The sequence below is a fragment of the Gadus chalcogrammus genome, chromosome 16 (assembly GCF_026213295.1).
Source record: "Gadus chalcogrammus isolate NIFS_2021 chromosome 16, NIFS_Gcha_1.0, whole genome shotgun sequence".
Classification (NCBI taxonomy): Eukaryota; Metazoa; Chordata; class Actinopteri; order Gadiformes; family Gadidae; genus Gadus; species Gadus chalcogrammus.
The window spans coordinates 3,989,407-4,004,893 of record NC_079427.1 but is presented as its reverse complement, the minus strand read 5'-3'; the positions used below and the strand labels follow the sequence as shown (position 1 = coordinate 4,004,893).

The following is a 15,487-nucleotide window of genomic DNA, read 5'->3' as shown; positions in this document are numbered from 1 at the left end:
TTTATATAGCGCTTTTCTAACCATTGACCACCCAAAGCGCTTTACAATCACATTGTAACACAACGCCTCACATTCACGCACACATTCACACACCGACGGCGGAGCCAACCATGCGAGGCGACAGCCAGCTCGTCAGGAGCAGTTAGGGTTAGGTGCCTTGCTCAAGGACACCTCGACACTCAGCTAGGAGGAACCAACAACCTTCAGTTTACCAGCCACACAGCTCTACCTCCTGAGCTACTGCCACCCTTAACCATGACTTCAACATAGCCTAGCCAATACATAACTTAAGCATGATTTAACCACGACTTCACCATAGGAACACCATTCCTAACCATCAGTTACCCACAACCTCCACTTGAAGGATAGCGCTGCTGCCTCACAGCAAGAAAGTTTGAGTCCGGGGGGGGGTATTTATGTTCTCCCTGTGTTAACACGGGTTTCCTCTGGGCTCTCCAGTTTCCTCCACACCATTACACATACATTGTAGGTTAATACCCCGGCCTGCGCTCTTGACCAAGGCAGCAGCGGTAGAGTTGGAGTGGGTCCCAGGGTGATGTGAAAAGGGCTGCCCGCTGCTCCAAGTGCTGCAGCTAATCATGGCTCCGATGCAGAAAACAAATACTGTTGTGTACTAGCTCAAATAAAAGGTGCTCCTTCTTCTGATTACCACAGTATTCCTTTATCCTAACTTCTATCTTGCCGAAAGGTTTATAAACAATAACTCATAACATTACCTCACAATTAACTAATTGCTTAACCAATCCCTAATAATCCTTCAACCATGACCTAACAATCACTCATGAACCATTCCTGAATCCATAACATAACCAAAACATAACCTGACCTAACCCTTACCGATGTAGTACTTTACCATGACCTTAACATAGCCTAGCCAAAACTTTACCATCATTATAAATATATATAAATAACTATATAGCTAAATAGCTATATCAATTTCATTTATTATTATTATTATTATTATTATTACCTAACCCCAATATATGACTGACCTAACTCTTCCTCGATGATACAAGGGTGTTAGAAGGACTGAGCTTCCTGCAAGCTAAGCAAATACTGGCATTAGAACACCTGAGTTTCTTGCTAGCTGACCAAATACGGGCATTAGAACACCTGAGCTTCCTGCTAGCTGACCAAATACGGGCATTAGAACACCTGAGCCAGTGAACCCAAACCACTTTTTTGTATGTTTTACTGTGGTCATTTGTCTTATATGATCGTCAACATAGTAATATTTGCCATTTACCACTTTAACTGAAATAAGTCTGCAATTGAGTGTAAAATAGAAGTAAAATTTGTTGTCTTAGTGATTCTCCCCAAAATACTTTGTGAACTTTCTCTGCTTCGCGAGATATTTGGGCTTTTTGGGACACGGTGTGCACAGATATTGAAGCTTCACCTAAGCAGCAACTTATTTAATACCCACTTCAAAAGGTAAGGCTTTTCGGACACTTATAGTACAATGCAATGGTGTGTGGTGGATTTCATGTAAAACATTGCATATTACAACACTCATAACAGTTACACAACGACGGTACTAAAATAGGATCATAAAGTTGGTGTGGAGCGTAACCATGGGGATAACACTCCCCCCTCTTTCCTAAAACTCTCAGCCCAAAACACATTTTCTTAAATCACATAGTGTCCGAATTCCATTTGAAACACTGGGGTCCCTGGCTCTCTAAGGCCGTTTAAGCGCCAGGTGACAGGTGACCATATACGGGCGTCGAAGCGCCAGGTGACAGGTGACCCTATAAGGGCGTGGTTGAGCCAGGTGACCCTATAAGGGCGATGAGGTGCCAGGGGAAAGGTGACAGGTGACCCTATAAGGGCGTTGAAGCGCCAGGTGATAGGTGACCCTATAAGGGCGTTGAAGCGCCAGGTGACAGGTGACCCTATAAGGGCGTGGTTGAGCCAGGTGACCCTATAAGGGCGTTGAAGCGCCAGGGGACAGGTGACAGGTGACCCTATAAGGGCGTTGAAGAGCCAGATGATAGCTGACCCTATAAGGGCGTTGAAGCGGCAGTTGACAGGTGACAGGTGACGGGTGACCTTATAAGGGCGCGGAAGCGGTAGGTGACCCTATAAGGGCGTTGAGGCGCCAGGTGACAGGTGACCCTATAAGGGCGTTGAAGCGCCAGGTGTAAGGTGACCCTTTACGGGCGTTGAAGCGGTAGGTGCAGGTGACATTATAAGGGCGTTGAAGCGCCAGGTGACAGGCGACAGGTGACCATTTAAGGGCGTTGAAGTGCCTGAGGTCTTACCGTCCTCTGCGTGGGGCAGGATGGCGACCCTGGCGCTGGGGTAGTGGGTTGCCAGGCGACCCCCCACGGGCATGCTGAGGCTGACGTTGAAGCTCTCCTCCTCCTCGTACAGCGAGTCGTCGATGACCACCACGCGGCACGCCTTCTCCACCTCGCCGCGCTCGAAGCGCAGCGTGCTGCGGTGGTCCTCCGGGCGCGAGATGTAGTCCGAGTAGGAGAGGACCGAGGTGGGGACAGTGCCCGTCGCTGTCGCTATGGTTACGAACACAGGTTCACGCACATGCACACGCACACACACACACACACACACACACACACACACACACACAGTTGTTGAAGAGGTACTTTAGTGGCTGGTTTAAAGGGTAGCGGCTTTATTTGAATCATCTTTCATACACACACGCAACACACACACACACACACACAAACACAAAGAGACACATGCATACACATACAGACACAGGCACACAAACGCACACATAAACACAAAGAGACACACGCACGCACACACAGACAGACACACACAAATGCACATGCACACACACACACACACACACACACACACACACACACACAACACAACACAAGAGTTATGAAGGCTTACAGAGAGTTTAATTGAAACATTTTTCATACACACACACGCACACACACATCTGAGCATGATTACACTCACACATACACACGAACACGCACACACATACTCCCACATGCACACACTCACAGACACACACAGACACACACAGACACACACCTTGCTGGGTGTAGCAGACGACCAGGAGTTCCTGGCTGACGTCCCCGCCCCGTCGGACGGGGACCAGGAGGTCACCCACGTCCTCCTGGACGTTGTAGAGCGCCGAGGGGAAGAACACGCTGGACTCTGGGGAGCACAGCGCACAGAGAGTCGCGTCACATATAACATGTACAGGGCCGGCTGGTATCAATGGGGTGCTGGGGGCTAAGCCCTCCCTATCTTTGACAATAAACATGAGGACATTATTAAATAAATGAAAATATTAAAATATATGAATTACTAAAACTTAGAATTGGTTGATTTTGGTGCAACGGGAGAAGCAACAGCACCAAATAATCACAAAAAACGCAGGAGAGACATAAAGATATGTCGTGTGGGCTTAGAAAAGTCAGCCCAGATGATCTGCCTGGGCTGACTTTTCTAAGCCCACGCTTAAGAAAATCAGCATCCAATCGGTGTCGTCCAATCGTGATTGACAGGTGTTATGACATACCCCCTTGATTTAGAGACAATTTGGGCTAAATTAATATAGCCCAGACCAACAGTGACAGTGACTCTCACTGTTGCCTGTCACTGTTGGAGGCGGGAGAAAAAAGTGTTGACAACAATGGCATTTTCGTTGACGTCTTTAGAAGAAAAACATAAAATAAAGAGACTGGTGGCACATCGGCCAAACGATGTTCAGATTAAACAAAAGGACACGCGACTAAATCTTTCATTTTTGCATCTCTTGGTTCGAAAGGAAAGACTGGCTAACGGCAAGCGTAGCTAGGAGTGCTCTCTTACAGTGCGAACACGATTTGTAGTGTGTGTGTGTGTGTGTGTGTGTGTGTGTGTGTGTGTGTGTGTGTGTGTGTGTGTGTGTGTGTGTGTGTGTGTGTGTGTGTGTGTGTGTGTGTGTGTGTGTGTGAGTGAGTGAGTGAGTGAGTGAGTGAGTGAGTGAGTGAGTGAGTGAGTGAGTGAGTGAGTGAGTGAGTGAGTGAGTGGGTGAGTGGGTGAGTGAGTGAGTGAGTGAGTCAGTGAGTCAGTGAGTGAGTGAGAGAGTGAGTGAGTGAGTCAGTGAGTCAGTGAGAGAAACTTTTCCCATCACAACATGTTTGTAGCCTACTTATCTAATTGTTTATAGAGCATTATTTATTGCTGTAACTTGTTGCTGTATCTCTGGACTGTACCTCGGATGTGATTTTTGTTGTTTCTGCAGCGTGAACTATTAATGGGTATTGGCACTAGGCTTAATGCATTGTTAACCCCCCTACCCAATATCACCACCAGCCACTCCTGAACATGTATCAGTCATATAGAACATGACGGAGTCCAGCATGGAGAGACATGTCACATATAACATGTATTAGTCAAATATAACATGTTAAGGAACACATTGGACTCTGGAGGAGCACAGCATGGAGAGAGACATGTCACATATAGCATGTATCTATGAGATATAACACATATCAGTGTAAATATCAGTCAAATGGAACATATTAGTATAAATATATATATATATATATATTAGTGCTGTCAAGCGATTCAAATATTTTATCGCGTTAATGTCAGAGTTAACTCGCGATTAATCGCACATTTTTTTCTATTCTAAATAACCCTTGATTTCGTGCTGCTAGCCTTTTAGTGAGATCAGAGAGTGTTGAGAAGGACAGTAAGAAGAGAGACCCGCAGTGAATCAACCCGGCCCACTTGACATCGGGTGCATGACAGTGGTAGGCCTATGAATATTCCTACCGTACGTAGGCCTATACACATTACCAGGCTATCTAATAACGCCCACACACACACACACACACACACACACACACACACACACACACACACACACACACACACACACACACACACACACACACACACACACACACACACACACACACACACACACACACAGACACACACACACACGGTGGCAGAGTGGTAATCGGGAGAGTCGGGAGAATTCCCGGTGGGCCGTTAATGTTTCGGGGCTGTCGGGCTGATTACTAACAATATTGCCGTTAAAATTGGTTTGCGTTAACGCCGTTAATAACGAGTTAAATTTACAGCACTAAGGATATGGATATCACTCAAATATAGATTTACATTGAGAATACTTGAAATCTCTGGGTATTAATCCTGGGGGAAATAATTTCTGTTACAATTGCACTCCTCAACATAATGAAACAGAAAAAGAATAATAATAATAAATGTGGGTAAAAAAATCTGAATACAGAAGTACCACTGGGCAATAAAGATATCGCCAAAGGTGCTTAGATTCCAAAAACGTATGCATGTAAATAAAGCACATTTGCATATAAAAATGTGCATAAATTACACCAGAAAGACCATAAGGTATGCATGTAAATTCTTCCCTGTATATACACTTATTTTTTTATTTACATAAGCTGTAGATCAGTGCTACACCACATGCTCTGTTTGCTTTGCCTCGTTCTACTTTCCCTTCTGTACTTGTGTTTGATCGTAAAAAAAAAACGTTGAAACGCGAGCGAAGAACCGAACAGCGTCCGATGTTACCCGCCGCAGAATGGAGAACCGGGTTAATGTTGGCCCTGCACCACCGGCTGGTCCCCAGGTGCAGGGCCTCTCCAGGAGATACTGAGAGGGGCTGGCAGGCGACCCGGGCAACGCGGTCGGCGAGGGGGCGAGCAGAGAGAGGAGGAGGGAGGGGGAGGGGGGAGGGGGGGCGATAACACGGAGGTTATCTGCCGCGAGTGGGCCTCGGCAGCACCGGAGGTGCCGGTCGAAGGCGCCCGGCTTGCGGCTCTCTGCCACGCGGAGCCCTAATGAGAAATCTCATTAAATATCTGCCCTCGTTCCTGAGTTCCTGCATCGCTCCCCGGCTCTTTGATCAGAACCTGGGATCGGCTCGCTCTCCTCCCCGCTTATCTAAACAAACTCCCCGCTCGGGCCGATGACTGATTCGCAGCGTAACGCGCAGAGACAGCGCATCGGCTACTCGGACCGTCCCCCAGGGAACGCCGGAGCCCCCCCACCCGCCCCAGACACGGAGAGAATGCTATCGAGACGAGAGAACGCTATCTAGGAAAAGAGCAAATAGACGCGTGCGCATCCCCTTGGCATTTATCAAGCGGGGCAAGCAGACGCTCTGCATGTAATACAATATAGGTCCGTGCGTAATGTATGTTTGCATATATTTATACACCACACACATTTGGATTTCCTCAGGGTACAGCTGGGCGATGGCTCTCCACATCGGAGCCATCCTGAGTCGTTAGCCCGTGTGTCTCCTCCGTTTGACCACCTTCGTCGCCGCCTCCACCCGAATCACGTCGCCCCCAAATCCCCAGCCCTGCCATCACTTTACCCACACCTATATGCCACCTCACCCCTCCTCTCCCATGCCCTCCTTACCCTAATCCCAATGTCCATCTCCCCTCCAGCCTCGTCTGCCCTCCGTTTATCCTCTCTCTCTCTCTCTCTCTCTCTCTCTCTCTCTCTCTCTCTCTCTCTCTCTCTCTCTCCCCCTTCCTCCTCTCCTCTCTTCTGCTCTTCCACTTTCTCCCCACCCCTCCTCTATCTCTCTCCCTCTCCCTCGCTCCCCCTCCATCCTCTCCCCCCCCTCTCTCTTTGTCACTACCAGTGAGTCAGATATCGGTGTCTGCCCCCCACCCTGACTCACTCCTCACTCCTCCTCATTCTGCTCCCCCCTTTCGCTGTACCTCCTCACATCCCCACCTGGCCCCTCTCCCTTTCTCTCCCACCTCCTTCTCCCTCGTCTCCCTCCTCTCTCTCTCTCTCTCTGCCACTACCATGAGTCAGATATCGGTATCTGCCTCCCACCCTGACTTCCTCCCCCCCTCCCCCCCTCCTCTCTCCCTCCCCCCAGCAGGTTTATCCCCGGGTTTGTTAACGATGTGGTCGGCAACCTGCCCTGATCCATAAACCACACAACTCCGCTCTCACACCTCGGGCTTCACGGCTCGTGAATTATAAACCCCGCACGCCAGGACCGCAGCTCCCCTACGGCCGCCACGTTCTACGGGCACACAGACGCCGTCCAAATGAAATGAATGAATTAATCCAACCGGTACCTTTGCATCATAATAAGCCACAACAACATAGCGCTAACCCTTGAGGGCAGCTGGAACAGGGTTCAGTTGGAAACTGTATAATGAGAAGGTAAATATACATATAGGTTTAGATAAACCAGCATAAGGCGAGGTCTGTACAAGTAAAGAGGGCAACGATTTGAAAGTCCTCGAAAAATAAAAAAGATAGCTGCCAGTTATTATAATAACACTCGGGAGAGTGTTTTTTGTTTTGGGGGAAAAAAGCACCAAGCAAACGTGTGAATTAGCATAAACCCGCAATTGTAGATTATTTTATTCGGATTCGATTCATGCAGGGAGCAGCGAGGCAGTTTCCCCGCTGCTAGACACAATCTGCTGCCTCTATTCTTCTCCTTGCAGGTTGTTCTGTTCAACACACAAACAACAACATCAGCATAGCCATTAACATTCCCTGGCTAGTCTGTTGTTGGTTTTTGTTTTTCTGCGTGCTGTGATGAACCGTGTGTCTCTGGTCAGACCAGAGAAGACGCTGAACTCACCAAATAAACTCGTGAATGTCATGGAGACCCATGGATACTGTTTGAATCAGTGGTGGGAGTTTACTCCAAATCTATCAAAATAAAACAATTCCAATTGTATTTAATTTAATTGCATCCAATTCAATGATAGGATCACCTACCTGCTCGTTAATGACCTGTGTCTTTGTTCACTGTATAACCCCTACCGCCTCTTTAATGACCTGTGTCTGTGTTCACTGTATAACCCCTACCTGCTCTTTAATGACCTGTGACTGTGTTCACTGTATAACCCCTACCTGCTACTTTTAGACATGTATTTTCACTGTCTAACCCCGGCCTGCTCCTCAATGACCTACCTCTGTATCCACCGTCTAACCCCTACCTGCTTCTTAATGACCTACCTCTGTATCCACTGTCTAACCCCTACCTGCTTCTTAATGACCTACCTCTGTATCCACTGTCTAACCCCTACCTGCTTCTTAATGACCTACCTCTGTATCCACTGTCTAACCCCTACCTGCTCCTTAATGACATGTCTCTGTATTCACACTCTCCCCACTACCTGCTTCTTAATGACATGTATTTTCCCTGTGAAACCCCTACCTACCTTAACGACATGTCGCTTTATTCACTGTTTACACCCTTCTTGCGCCTTAATGACCTGTCTAACGTCTACCCAATGACGTGTCTCTCTCTCTTTTCACTTTCTCACCCCCACCTGCTCCTTAACGGCCTGTCGCTGTGTTAACTGTCTAAGCCCTACCTACTCCTCAGTGACCTGGTTTGGTATTCACCGCGAGTCCCTTTTAGTGTCGTCGTCTGCTGAATAGTAAACAGCAATCAGTAAGCATCCAGAAGGTGATAAACAAGAGCTATTCTACTTCTAATACCTCCAGTGCTTTGATATTGGTCCCAATAAAAGGCTCATTATCAGTAGAATGTATTCATACCTCCGCCAAGGAGGTTATGTTTTTGGGCCTTCAGCGTCGCCGTGAGCACGGTATCGCAGAAAGACGAGCAGGGATTTACGATACATTTGGTGGGTAGGCTGGTTATGGGCCAAGGAAAAAAGCGATTCACTTTTTCACGCCAATCAGCCAAAAAGGGGGGGTGGACATGGTAGCCCCCAGCCCCTCCCATTTCCTGTTTTCTGTTTAATCTCAAAAAGTAATCAGACTCAGCTCAGAGTAGCCAATGGGCTCCCTCCAAGACAGAACCACTTCCACCAATCCGATTCTGTGCTCTTCTGAAGACATTTTCTAGCTACAACGACGATGATTCTGACTAGTATCGACTACTGCTACTTCTACTACTGACCGTCTCCTGGGTCTTGGATCTCCACCGTGGCCTTCTCAGGGAACTCCAGCAGCGCCATGACGGGTTCAGAGAGAACGATCTGGAAGCGCTCGGACTCCTCGTACTCGCCGTCCGACAGAATGCGCACCCTCCAGACGGCCGTGGTCTGACCGGGGTTGAACTGGACCTGCTTCTGGGACTTCCCCCGGAAGTCACTGTCCTTGGTGGCAGTGCCGTCCAGGGTGCCGATGCCTGTGAGGACACGAGAGGACGTGAGACAAGGAAGCACCCAGGGAAGAACCTTCCCTCTGGTTCGTGGATGCATAGATAGATCCAACTCTATCAATCCCCCGGAGGGGTTAACCCTTTGCCACAGCACAGCAGCAGTGGAAGACACAGTATATAATACAATACAATAAAAAAATACAAAGTAGTGCTAATGAAAACAGAAATATATGCTGTAGTAAACGCAAAAGTAAGGACAAACAGAACAAACAGGGCAAACAGGACAAACAGTACAAACAGTATCAATAGCATTCGGTCCGGGAGGCCCGGGTCTTGACCAAGGCAAGCCTAAGGGAGGACTAGACCAGAACCAGGTGTCCTGATTGCCACCGTCAAAATACACTATTTTCCAGGACACCACGGAGTGGTTTAATCCGCTTGTACCACAGTTATTCACAATGATAGGGTATAACTTACTTTCATCAATAATGTGATTGGATTGTTATCGACCTAATCAGCTGAAGTTAAAATAATTTCATATATTCTTCCGCAGCGCTTTAAGCAGATTGTTTTTGCATTGTGAAGGACACAGCTGGTCGATAGTTATATTTGGTTGCTGTTGTTTTTGTACTGAATTGATTCAGAACTGTTAAAAGGCAGAGTTGTCCTGCTGTTGAAACATAATGCAGACCCTTGGAACGTTAAAGACCAATCAGAATCAAATGTTCATCAACAATGGTATAATTGTATTTGTAGAGCACTCCTTCCAACACAATGGAAGTCACAGTGGTTTCCATAACTAGCAATAACACATGATTTCAGCCCCCCAGTTCTGAAATCACTTTTATGTCTCCTAAACAAAAATACTTTTAAAGAGCTTTGTTTATCCTCCCAGTTATATTGGACGGTAAGTGGTTTCATTGGTCTGGGGAATTGGGCAGGAAGTCACACAGCCTGCAAACTTTACTCCAAGTGCATCTTTATTGTAATGGATTGATACAGAAATAATGTTACCACTTCTGACCATCGTTGCGAAAGTAACATATGTCCATGAGAATGGCCTCCTGCTCCTACATCAGGATTTGAAAGGTGAATGGTTTTTTGGGGAGGAAGGATTACTCGATTATTTCATTATTATTTGACGTTTATATGACAGGGAAAATGCACAACATATAATTGAGCCAGATTCGAGCCACAAGGCCCATTTACATTTGTTGTCCATGGATTAAGGATAGATTAAGGACAACCACTTAAAAAAATTAAAGAAATTAAAGGATACGTTAAAATGAAAGCATCAGAAGATAAATAATAATAATACTAAGTGTGGAGGATTCAATTAAAAGCCCTTAGCCCTGATTTAAAAGTAGGTATGTACACCATTGAGGTTCATCTCAGATGTTGAGGAAGTTAGTTCCAGATATGTGGTGGTAGATACAAACTAAAAGCTGCTTCTCTGTGCTGTGGCCAAACCCTGGGCAGAGTGAGTCTGCAGCTTCCTGGTGACCTGAGGGCTCTAGTGGGCACTGGAGCACTGCAACCTGAAGGTTGCTAGTTCGATCCCGAGCCTCTAACTGAGCGTCAAGGTGTCCCTGAGCAAGACACCTAACCCTAACTGCTACCGACGAGCTGGCTGTCGCCGTGTGTGGTTGACTCCGCAGTCCGTGTATGACCTGTTGTAAGTCGCTTTGGACGAATGCTTCAGCTAAATGCCCTAAATATTAATATATAAATATGGTGGGCGAGGTTAATTTGGTGTAGATTGTTCGTTCTATAGCTCGCAGAACTGAAATGTTTCTTCCTTTCCTGCATTGAGAAGCTGAAACGATTAGCTAAACCGACACACACACACCTACTCCCACGGAGCCTGAATTTATATTAATATTAATATATTTATATTTTGTATAAAGACGTTGTAGACGATGGTGGAATTCACAACAGCTTGTGAATTCATGAATAGATTACATAATTAGATTGTATGTTCCCAAGAGCTTTAATATGTTTAGTTTTATGCTAATTAAAGTTAGATTTTGAAATCGCTCCAAATTTATATGACTTCAATGACCTTGTAAAAAAGCACACACACAATAACAGAATCCCATGATGGATGACAACCATTTTTAGTCATCTGCAGATTTTGGAACAAAGTGCCTTGAAATGTGCCACAAACACACACACACACACACACACACACACACACACACACACACACACACACACACACACACACACACACACACACACACACACACACACACACACACACACACACACAGAGCTATTGTGGGTGGTAATTAGCTAAGCTGTTCTGTCTCCAGCAGAAGAGTTTTCTTAGAGGTGAATGAATGTATTATCCGAGCTCTCAATTTATGCTCAACAACATTTCTGTTGTTTCAGAAATCATTAAAACTGTGCTGAGTATTCACAGATCGTCAAATAAGTTTATTTTACTACCAACCAGTTAACAACTAAGTATTTTACCCAGTACCTAGCTATCTAGCTACTAACTAGCCTACTATCTTAATAACCAATTACTTAGCATCCAACAAACCAGCTAGCTAACCTAACACAAAAACAGATAAACACACGCACCAAACCACACACATACCCCAATTCACACACACACACACACACACACACACACACACACACACACACACACACACACACACACACACACACACACACACACACACACACACACACACACACACACACACATTCACACAGAGAACACACAGAGACTAACATACACATACACACTCTATAACAGTGTTTGTCTATAAGATAAAGCTATAAGATGAATAGACAAATAAATAAATAAATAAACATCAATGATTAAATGAAAGTTGCAGCAAAACGAAAGGCCAAGAGCAGATTAAAGGGTAGAGGGAGGGATGCGAAAGTAAACAAAATAACAAAATGGATGGACAGAAGGAAAGACCGACACAGAAAGACACAAAGAGAGACATGCAGAGAGAGAGAGTGAGAGAATGCCGGACAGATAGAGAGAGAGGGGTGGGTGTGGGGGGGGGGGGGGGGGGGGGGGCGATATGAAACCAAACAGAGGGATTAACCAGCTGATAGGGGAGCCGTAGAGGTCGGTGTAGAACTAAATTACTATTTCATTTGTTGATGAAAGACGGCGAGAGAGAAAGGGGGGTGGAAAGGGCTGCCTTTGATATGCCAGCCGAGGCAGGAGCAGCGGCCTCCTACACGTGTGTGCCGAGATGAAATGGACTCTCTCCTCTTCAAAGACCCGCCGCATAGCGAGACAACCAGGGTTTGTGTCTTCGCCACAATGCGCCTCTCGCATCACCAAGGCAACCCCCCCCCCCGCCGTCCCCCCCCGCCGTCCCCCCGCCGTCCCGACACATATATCACCCCTCCACGAACCCCCGCTTGCAACCCCCCCCCCGCCGCTTTACAGCACTCACATCAACCCCTCTCACATCATCCCTCAATCACATAAACCCCACTCATATCACCCCCCCCCCCCCCCGCTCCCAACCCCCTCACTCACATCACCCCGCCACTCCCATCACCTCAGCTCACATCCTCCCCACTCACATCAACCCAACTCACATCCCCCCACTCACATCACCTCAGTTCACATCCTCCCCACTCACATCAACCCAACTCACATCCTCCCCACTCACATCAACCCAACTCACATCCCCCCCTCCACTCACATCACCTCAGTTCACATCCTCCCCACTCACATCAACCAAACTCACATCCCCCCTCCACTCACATCAACCCAACTCACATCCCCTCTCCACTCACATCAACCCAACTCACATCCCCCCTCACTCACCTCAACCCCAACTCACATCCCCCCTCCACTCACATCAACCCAACTCACATCCCCCCTCCACTCACATCAACCCAACTCACACCCCCCCTCCACTCACATCAACCCGACTCACATCCCCCCTCCACTCACATCAGCCCCGTTCACATCCTCCCCACTCACATCAACCCAACTCACATCCCCCCTCCACTCACATCAACCCAACTCACATCCCCCCTCCACTCACATCAACCCAACTCACATCCCCCCTCCACTCACATCAACCCAGCTCACCATCCTCCCTCCACTCACATCAACCCAACTCACATCCCCCCTCCACTCACATCAACCCAACTCACATCCCCCCTCCACTCACATCACATCAGCTCACATCCTCCCCACTCACATCAACCCAACTCACATCCCCCCCCCTCCACTCACATCAGCCCAGTTCACATCCCCCGACTCACATCACCCCGGTTTACATCCCCCCATTCACATCTCCCCCAATCACCCATCACCCAAGTTCACCTCCAACCAACTAGCATAAGCCCTGCTCACGTACGCTCCGGTTGGAACCGCTGTCGGTGTATGAATGTGTGTAGGACATTGAATGGGTGAATGTCAATAATTGTATAGCGTCCATTGTTAGGTATTGAATATCTTAATTACTAACTTTCCCTCCCCCCTCGCTCTCTCTCCCTCCCTCACTGTCTAGTCATTATGGCGTAGCGTCACCCAACCTCCAGTTCAGATCCCCCGTTTGGGGGGAGGCGGAAGCACCTTCCGGGGAGAGAAGCTTCCACCCCTGAATCGGTTTCTCTGGTCCTGAGACTCATCTCCCCTGCCGGGCAGAGGAGTGAATGGGTGAGTCAGGGGATTGGCATGCAGCTCTGGTGTATGTTACCCAGTCAGGGTTAACGGAGAGACCATCTTCCTCATAAACACCATTCCACCATACTCAACACCACCCGTAAGGAATAGCACATAAAATGAAACGAAGAGCAGGGAGATTAAATTTGAGGAGAGGACGGGCGTTTAGGGTGCTAGGGTGACTCTGCGGCGGTATCTTTGAAGTGCGCACGGTGACATTTTACGGTACACCGAGGCCTTCTTGTGTTGTGTTCCTCCTGAGGCTGTGTCGACACGGACGACTTGTGAAGAACTTCTGGAGAACTTGTGTGGCACTGTGAAGAACTCAAGAGCCAGTGAAGGACTTCAGAACAGGTCCCCATGGTAAGATTCAGAAATGCCATAGCCATCTGTCAGCTATTAGTGAGGGAAAGGTGCTGTGAGAATATCTGTTCTGGTTGATTACACATATTCCTCTGTAAGAGACGATTTGGATTTTAGACTAGTCCCGGGTCATTTCTGACCAATCAGGGCATTTCTTCCATGATTGATTTACGAAACCCATCTTCCATGTTACTCACAGGTGTGTGATTGCTAGACGTCTCAATAGCAAGAAACGTAGAGCGAAGAAAGTTTTCCTTGGGTTGATTATCTTTTCTCCTCTCTCTTTAAACTTTGAAATCGTACCTACATCAACCAAGTGCATCAGCTTTTCAATGTAACTTAAAGGTTGGGTATGGGATTTGCGAAACGCCAGCAGATTTTGAAAACACACAACTCAAATGGTCCTGCCCCCTCTCCTTCAACGCTGACTCTGACTCCACCCATTCCAAGTACATGGATGCGCAATCATGCACGAGCGAACAGATGTGCGAGAGCGAGCCATTAGCTAGTTAGCTAGCTCCAGTAGCTACCGCAGGATAACAACAAAAAGAAGCTTGCTCTGGGTCACGAACTTTGAGTACGTGCACGAAGGGGTCGCGCGGGGAGCGGGGGAAGGGGAGTGCAGTACGACCGTTTGATTGACGTACTTGCTGTCCAATGTCACTCGGTGGGTCTGGAAATCATTGGCTGGAGTTTTTCGAGCCCTGCCCGTTCCACAGATGATTGACTTGTTTAATTTTCATGTCAGTGCTTCTAACTCAGTGGCTGTAAGTGGGTTATGATAAGGATTTCAAGTTATTTTGCAAAAATGGCTAAAAAAGAAAATGTTAAGTGCTATTATTCTCCATTTCAAAGCCGATGTGTCCGCAAAAAGGAGAAAAAATATAGGTTTTATTCGTCAAAAAATATCCGATACTTTTTGAGGAATGACATTTTCAGCAAATACTGAGCAGAGATGAAAGGTGTTAAAAAATGCAAGGGATGTCTATGTTCACTTTTGGTTGTTCTAGAATCTAGAAGGGGTGTGAAATATTAATAATAGGCTTTGGGATTAATTATATTGTGCCTAGTGGCGGCTAAGGGGCACATACAGTCAGATAAAACTCACTGAATGGCACAATAACAGGAGATAAGTTAGACTTATCTTCATCTCCAGGTACCAGGGTTAGTGATTCATACATAAATCGGTGTATAAAATGGGGGGAATATTCAATGAATAACAAGTACCTCTTTACTCAGACACTTCAAAGCAGCCAACAACACAAGACATGGGCTTATGTTTGCCTATATGTATTAAGATTATTTAAGATAAGCGAGATAAGATAACACTATTAAACCCTGAAGGTAAA

At 47.0% G+C, this 15,487-nt stretch overlaps 1 protein-coding gene across 1 annotated transcript in view; it reads right to left on the bottom strand.

The window, feature by feature from the left end:
- Positions 1–15,487, bottom strand: part of frem2b (FRAS1 related extracellular matrix 2b) — a 78,156-nt gene that overhangs the window by 24,466 nt on the left and 38,203 nt on the right. Inside the window, exons 4-6 of the mRNA XM_056610313.1 lie at positions 8,909–9,139; positions 3,037–3,162; positions 2,286–2,537 (exon numbers count right to left, since the gene is read on the bottom strand). Of these exons, the coding sequence (XP_056466288.1) occupies positions 2,286–2,537; positions 3,037–3,162; positions 8,909–9,139 (609 nt within the window). The remainder of the gene's footprint in view (positions 1–2,285; positions 2,538–3,036; positions 3,163–8,908; positions 9,140–15,487) is intronic.